This window comes from Sinocyclocheilus grahami, unplaced genomic scaffold (assembly GCF_001515645.1).
Source record: "Sinocyclocheilus grahami isolate Dianchi unplaced genomic scaffold, SAMN03320097.WGS_v1.1 scaffold127.1, whole genome shotgun sequence".
In the NCBI taxonomy this organism is placed as follows: Eukaryota; Metazoa; Chordata; class Actinopteri; order Cypriniformes; family Cyprinidae; genus Sinocyclocheilus; species Sinocyclocheilus grahami.
Window position 1 is genome coordinate 1,928,043 of NW_015505306.1, and position 7,885 is coordinate 1,935,927.

General features: G+C 38.9%; 1 protein-coding gene across 1 annotated transcript; it reads left to right on the plus strand.

Annotated features, from left to right (window-relative positions):
* The first annotated feature begins 1,620 nt into the window (after window positions 1–1,620).
* LOC107590443 (26S proteasome non-ATPase regulatory subunit 11A-like) lies at window positions 1,621–7,507 on the plus strand. The gene is made up of 10 exons (XM_016279185.1): window positions 1,621–1,638; window positions 2,213–2,257; window positions 4,174–4,231; window positions 4,340–4,534; window positions 5,471–5,615; window positions 5,715–5,775; window positions 6,856–6,918; window positions 7,012–7,137; window positions 7,221–7,256; window positions 7,427–7,507. The coding sequence occupies exons 1-10, from the start codon at window positions 1,621–1,623 to the stop codon at window positions 7,505–7,507; spliced, it is 828 nt and encodes a 275-aa protein (XP_016134671.1).
* Window positions 7,508–7,885: the final 378 nt, after the last annotated feature.

Sequence of the window (7,885 nt, forward strand, 5' to 3'; positions counted from 1 at the left end):
TATCCCTTTCCTAATGAGAAGGCTACAAAAACTTAGTCTACTTCAAGCTGGCTTTTATAACTTTTATGTCTTTATGGCACATTATTCTTGGAACACCGTCCAAAAGAATGTCATAGAAAAATTGTGACCATCAAATCATAAACAAATATTTTTAAAAAGTGTGTAGTTCAGAGGCCAGCTTCTTAGAACCTTTTCTCTTGGCCGAAGCTGCCACAATGCGCTTCCATGGCAGGACATTGATGAGTGACTGCCGTTTCAGGCTCTTGTCCTTGGCGTTTTTACTGTTCTGCACAGCTGTATAATGTGCCAGAGGGGGTGGTTTTTCATCAAACAGGCCTGCCTTTCGGTAGCTCGGGGACACTGAGAGTACAGTTCCCATGTTGCCTTGATTATTACGGGGTCTTTAGATACAGAATCTGCCCATGAAAGAAAGAAATATGAATGTTTAGAGATACAATACTGTTTCCAGATCTAAATAAGCAATGCTTTTGATGAAACCGCCATCACCACTTAAACAGAACATACACACAAGTGCAAAGCATATAAGCATTTTATATATATTGAAAAGTATGTATAGAAAACCAAATGTAAAAATCTTACAATTATATTTTGAGACATACATTTTATTTTTACTGAACTGAACCGCTGGTTTGCTATTCACCATGAGATTAAGCAGAATATGCCAAAGCATCCATTTTAGCTTCAAAATGGAAGGCGAGAATGTAAACACATTCATTCCCAATTCATATCTATTTGTAAGAAAAATTCCTCTAAGTGCGAATTGAAAATTGTTAGCTGACTGAAAATTGATTAAATTGAAGCTTAAGCACGTTTATGAACTCAGAATTGATCGAGCTCTTCAAAATGTTTAGTGGGTCAACGCGAGGAAATGAGAACATCACGCTTCACACAAAACGAGCTGTTGTAAATCAAGATAGCATCTTTATAACGACGGGCTCGTTTGGACGGTACAATTGAGCTTTTCACATTTTGCGAACTATTTAAAAGCGAACCCTTTAAAAGCGTAATTGAAATGAAGATAATTTGATTCAAAAGCAGCATATATAGGTTATACACATAAATGTTGGTTACTTACTAATCAATACGTCTCACTCACGATGATAAATGTAGATATAGAAGAAGAAGATCTGGTAACTATAGAAATATTCGTCGATTACCCCTTTTTCCCCTCAGCGTGTCGCACTGTGAAGCGTGCTCGTCGTTGTCCAAGGTGCTGAAAATGGGACGTCGGCGATGAAATAATGCTTCTACGTAAAGCAACTCTGCAGGCTGTTCAGGATTCATCGGTTGCTAAGGTTACTTCCCAGCCACGTCTTCCCACATAAACCCTCGATACATGGCAATTCTGTTGTTTCTCTTTCATCACAATCAATCTCGGCTCTGTTTCACATCTGCCGGTCTCTGTGATCTACTTATTGGACTGCGCAGGCGTATGAATAACACGCTATGCTTGAATGTGACTGGAAATGCTTAAAAATAATGGTCTAAATCCTTAAGTGAAGTAGATGAATTGCGTTCATTGACCGCTATTTTTCGGGGGGGGGGGGGGGGGGGGGGGGGGGGGGGGGGGGGGGGGTGCATTGGTGCTCTCTCATGGAGATGCTGAATCTCAGATGGGTGGGAACTTGGCTGAGCTCCCTCTAGTTATCTGTCCATGCTGTCCGTCATGTGTGCGCTGTCTGAAATCGCTCTCCACAGCACCAGCATCTGTTATAGCATCTCCTGAGCTTGAACATGAAAGGCAGACGTTTGACTTTAGACGCCCTGTTGTTACATGACGTGCCAGCTGTTGACAGTTACTCAATCAAAACCCAGAGAGTGTGGAAAGTCTCACACACAAGGCTCGATACAGATTAACTTAAATCCTGATGTGCAGTAATGTCGATGAGGCTTTGTAGACCTCAGTGGCACAGTGACATGAATGGGCAACCCCATCCCCCTCTGATCTCTCTCTCACACCCACCCACACACTCTCTTAGTCTCTAATGCTTATCCAATCATCCTACTTTGTAATAGTAAGCAATATATATTTTTTAATGGTGACCCATCTGAGTGTTTTACACCCTTTTATGTTAATATTTTTAAGCTTATCCCATCCTTAAGTAATTGATGAAACAGCACTTAAGATTAAATTTAGGCGCTGGCTAAAATGAGAAGACAGACAGATAAATAGGTATTCAGATACTGACAGATAAGGTCATCAGAGAAGAGGACCTTTCTCCGACAGGCCCTGGAGGTGAGCACAACTAGTGTTGTGAATTAGCTTATAAGTAGAGGTTTTTTTTTTTTCCAAAAGGTGCACTCTGTAACTTTTTGTTTTATGTTGAGCTGGGACAATGTGTTACTGATATTTGTATCAAGGTAAAGGGACTAGTATTTGACTGGTGATGTGATCTTGACGAGACTGTCGCTAGTTCACTGTATGAGGAAGGATTGAGAGAATATGAGTGTATTCAAACATTAATTCAGACTATATTGTGAAATTTTGAGATTTTTTTTAAAGAAGCCTCTTATGCTTTTATTTTAAGTAAATGTTTTCTATCGTAATATATTTTAAAATGTAATTTATTCCTGATGCAAAGCTGAGTTTTCAGCATCATTACTCCAGTCTTCAGTGTCACATGATCCTTCAGGAATCATTCTAATATGCTTATTTGCTGCTCAACATTTAAAACGGGATTCTTTGATAAACAGAACTTTCAGAAGAAAAGTTTTTTGTTTAAAATTGAAATCTTGACCCCAAACTTTTGAACTCTAGTGGAGGGTTTCTCAACCTTTTGCCTACTGCAACCCACTTTTTTTGTATGCCAGTCATAGGACCCACTAAGGCTGGAAATAAATAAATAACTGAAATGCTTCTTTAGACCTAGGCTACACCGTATATGCTTATTATAATTAATTTCACAAAAACTTTCATTGCTGTGCAATTATAGAAAATTACCCTTGGTAAGTGTGTTAACCAATCGAAATCAAGAATTCAGGTATTACACGGGATGATCCATGATCATGCTCTTCTTGAAAGAATCAAAAGGAACCATGATCCAAGTGTTTTGGGATTTCCTGCTAGGGCTGTCGCGATAACCGCAATACCGCGCTATTGACGAGCAAACCACGGAATGCAAGAACCGCAGCAACCGCGATTTGTCTTTTTTCGTAAAGTTCTGCCCTTCTCGTTTTACACTTCATGCATGTGGACTGAATATTAAACAAGTTAGTAATGATAAAATGTATACCATGCTGATTTGTACAGAGGCTCTGTAGATTTGCACTTAAGCCTAAACAGACATGTGAATGAAAGGGAGATTGACTGAGAGCGTGCGATTTACTTGCGTCTGTCCTCCAGGCCGAGTCATATATATTTGTGAAAATATGTTGTCATGTCCAAGGAAAGCGAAATCTCTGTCTTCGCATCGACGCATAGCTGGTCAGCTGAGCGTTCTAAAGTGGCGCTCAAAGTTAAAATGATTTCAACAGCGTGTTTCATTACGTTTCTTTGAATGAATGAATCAGCGTTTTTGAACGTGTAGTTGAATGACAGTCCCTTTCCACCACCTTGTGGCGCAACACTGTAACTGCACTGACTGACAGCCCGTCTAGAACACGCACAGGAGGAAATATCAATAGAAAGCCTCTTGTCCAGTCAGATTAGAAAATCAGATTACAACTAGGCTAACTGTTATACACATAGGCTAATGATAGCCTAACGATCGTGTTGTCAGGTTTATGTTCTGTTATGTGAACCGTTATTTTGTTATTCACTTCTGTTTACTTCACTTCCTGTTTCAACGCTATTTGGTTTCGGTTTCATTGTCTTCTGAATATGACCTTGTTAGTTGTAACACATACATACACAAATTATATATGTATATGTATGGCGATAATACCGCATACCGTGCTATTGAGCCACTCAAAATTACCGCAAGGGGACATGCTGCATACTACTTGAAATCTAGTCTGACCATTCAGACTAAGGCTCAGTCTAAATCAGATTTGAATCAGATTTCAAACCACATATCAATGCTGTTTGGCGTGTGTTTGCAAACATTGGATTCTATTTATTGTTCTGCTGTCAGTGCTACTAAAAAAATGGATTTGAGTTGAATATGCCAAAAAAAAATCAGATTTCTTATCACTGTTGCTTCAATCCTTTAGGCCCGTCTGGTCTCTTTATACTTTGACACCAAACGTTATCAAGAGGCTCTACATCTTGGTGAGTCCCTGACAAGACCATCCCTTGTTGTTGACACATTCATATTCTTAAGCTTGAGCGATGTAATTGCGTTCTGTAACCACTGTCCTCTTCTTCCTCATCAATCAGGCTCTCAGCTCCTGCAAGAGCTGAAGAAGATGGATGATAAAGCTCTGCTGGTGGAGCTCCAGTTGCTGGAAAGCAAGACATATCATGCACTAAGCAACTTGCCCAAGGCCAGAGCGGCTCTCACCTCTGCCAGGACCACAGCAAACGCCATCTACTGCCCCCCAAAGCTGCAGGCTGCTCTAGACATGCAGTCAGGTACGTTTCTACAGTCCTTCCACAAAGACCCTCAGTATCACATCAAGTCCTAACCAGGCATGACACCTAATTTGTCCCTCCACACTGAAAGCAAAATTGTTGTTCAACATGATACAATTGCAGCCATTCAGAACATAATTACTTGTATTGTTTAATAAGTTGTATAAGTTCAGAACAGCCCACAGTGAGACATTCACATGCATTGATAGAAAAGGTATTAACGCAACACACATGCACACAGTCTCAAATGCTTACTGCTTACTACAGTAACTGTTAATGTCCACTACAGTGGTTCACTACGGTTCTTCTCAGTGCTGCTTATAATGCTACATCACCTCCACTTTGTGTGTGTCAGTAGCAAGTGTGTTTAATCGGTGTCTCTTTTAACACAGCCAAATTAATCATCACATATACGCGATTACAGTCGGAAGGTTTCAAATGCCCGAAGTAAAGTTACAGTGTCAGTTTCACACTGAAATAGTGAAACTACCTGCCTCTCAACCTGCCAACCAGCATTTAACTTTATATTTGCATAAATGTAAGCGTTTTCCAACCTTTTTGATGCCCTCGGCCACTCTAAGTTCTTTCTCCAGTCCACTGTCAATCCAACAATTCACTGTGCAAGCTTCAAGATCAACTCCCATTAGAAAGAATTGAAAATATTTGCTCTGCTCCACAGTCCACACCAGTGGACACTCACCATTACAGTATTAGCAGCCATACTTCATCCTGCATTAATGGTACTGAGCCATCTTCCTGCAAATGCTTAAATAATAGTTATGTGCATTACTTGAGCTAATTAAATGGAGGGAAAACCGATCGTGCATACTATAGTGATTTACCCGATTTGTCAACATAGGAATTTTGGAGCTCGTATTGGATATACCTATATTCATTGTACTGAGAGTATCACATTCTCTTTTTTTCCCCTTGCAGGCATTATTCACGCTGCTGAGGAGAAGGACTGGAAGACAGCGTATTCATACTTTTATGAGGCTTTTGAAGGCTACGACTCTATTGACAGTCCCCGTGCCATCACTGCACTCAAGTACATGCTCCTCTGCAAGATCATGCTCAACTTGTGAGTCCTGGGTTTTTCTAGTGTCTCTCACGTTTTCTTTTTTCCTCTCTTCATTAAACACTTTGAGCATGTTAAACCTGTATGTCTTTGTTTTTACAGGCCAGAGGATGTGCAGGCCCTGATCAGTGGAAAGCTTGCCCTCAGATATGCTGGCAGACAGGTAAATGACTGAGCCCAAGGGTCTTGTTCATTCAATCTCATGGTGTAGTTTTTCCATGACCTCTGCAAGAAAACAGTCAGCAGCTAAGATCACATTATGATGTTATGTTATTGTGTTTTTTTCATAATAGTTTGAGGTCAAAATCAGATATGGTAATTTACCACTAACAAATCAGCCACGTTTTTGCATGTACCTCAATTTAAATGTTAAGTTGAACCTTCCCATATTTAAGCTTTGCATATTTCATTGTAGTAATTAAGTGAACTTGATGGTCTTATCGTAACCCCCATTTACGCTTATGTTTGAAATTTGGGGGGGGAATTGATACTTCTATTCAGCAAGGGGGCATTAAATTGATCAAAAGTGACAGTAAAGACATTTATAATGTTACAAAAAATGTTCAAATAAATTCAGAATTTTAAATAAATTCTGCTTTCGATTCATCAAAGAATCCTGGGGAAAAAATGATTCACAGTTTCCACAAATATATTAAGCAGCACAACTGTTTTCAACATTGATGATAATAAGAAATGTTTCTTGAGCAGCAAATCAGCATATTAGAATGATTTCTGAAGGGTCAAGTGACACTGAAGACTGGAGTAATGACTGCTGAACATTCAGCTTTGCATCACAGAAATAAATCACATTTTAAAATATATTAAAATAGTTATTGTTCAATTGTAATAATATTTCACAATATTACTGTTTTACTATTTTTGATCAAATAGATTTGAGCATAAGATACTTCTTTCAAAAACATCTTTAAAAAATCTTAGTAACCCTAAAATTTTGAATAGTAGTGTAATTTGAAGTTTAAATTACAGCCTGGGGTGGAAAATGTTTCTGGAGGAGCCTGATACTTACCTGGTACTTAGACTGACATTAAAATACCATTCCAGACTGCAGCACACATTTCATAGCATCCAACCATTTTCACTTTTATATGACCCTGTATTGCCCTCTAATATGCACTCAGCCACAGCACCTGACCCTGTGTGCTGCTTGACAAGGCGACATTTTTCTGTTGTGTCTGTTGACACATTATGTGGATCAACTTGTCCTGTCTCTCTCTTTCTGTAGACAGATGCACTTAAATGTGTAGCCCAAGCCAGCAAGAACAGGTCACTTGCAGACTTTGAGAAGGTGGGTCAGATGCCCTGACTTAAAATGTTACCACGTTTTCAGTCCACCTGCTGTTTTTTACATTTGGTGTCCTTCTCTTTGATGTGCACTTAGGCTTTAACAGAATACAAAGCTGAGCTACGGGAGGATCCTATCATCAGCACCCACCTGGCCAAACTCTATGACAATCTGCTGGAACAAAACCTAATAAGGGTCATCGAGCCCTTCTCCAGAGTGCAGGTAATGACATGGTTTACCTCAGTGCGAGGTGATGTGTGCTTAAAATATTGTTGTGTACTAACATTGTTCTCTTATGCCGACAGATTGAACACATTTCTGAGCTAATAAAACTCTCCATGGTAAGGACTCGTCCCTTCAAATTTGCAATTAAAACATCAACAGTATCTTCTACCTGTTGCTTTATATGGCAAGCAAATTCTCACTGTTCCTTTTATTGCCATGTGTGTCAGTAATGTGTGCAGTTTTGTTTCAAGCAATTATCTTCCTTTCTCTTCCCTTTTCTCTTCAGGGGGATGTTGAAAGGAAACTGTCACAGATGATTTTAGACCAGAAATTCCATGGTGTGCCCTCATCCTTGTCTTTTACTTGAGAAGTGTGCTGTCAAACATAGGACTGGGTATCAATACAGATTTACATATTCGATTACGATTTTGATTTGATTTCTTTATTTGGGTACAATTTAGTTACAAATTAAAGAGATTCTCTCTTCTAATGCTGTAAATTATACACCGTAATTGATTTTTATTAGATTTTATTTGAGGAGACTGATTGCCTCTAACCATTTAAGTTGAAAAAAAGTAATATTTATGAGTACTTTCATTTCTTAGTATAAAAGTAAACTATAAACTCTGCTTAAATACCTGGTAGCGCTGAAACTTTACTGAATTGAAAACATATTTGTCATATTAAGAAAAATAAAATGAACTCAAAACCCTTGCAGTAACATTTAATTTTAACATATATTCTT

Excerpts from the sequence above, each read along its gene's own strand:
- LOC107590443 (XM_016279185.1), top strand. Across the intron at positions 5,616-5,714 it reads TGCAAGATCATGCTCAACTT|GCCAGAGGATGTGCAGGCCC; the intron begins GTGAGTCCTGGG and ends TTGTTTTTACAG. Across the intron at positions 7,257-7,426 it reads AGCTAATAAAACTCTCCATG|GGGGATGTTGAAAGGAAACT; the intron begins GTAAGGACTCGT and ends TTTTCTCTTCAG.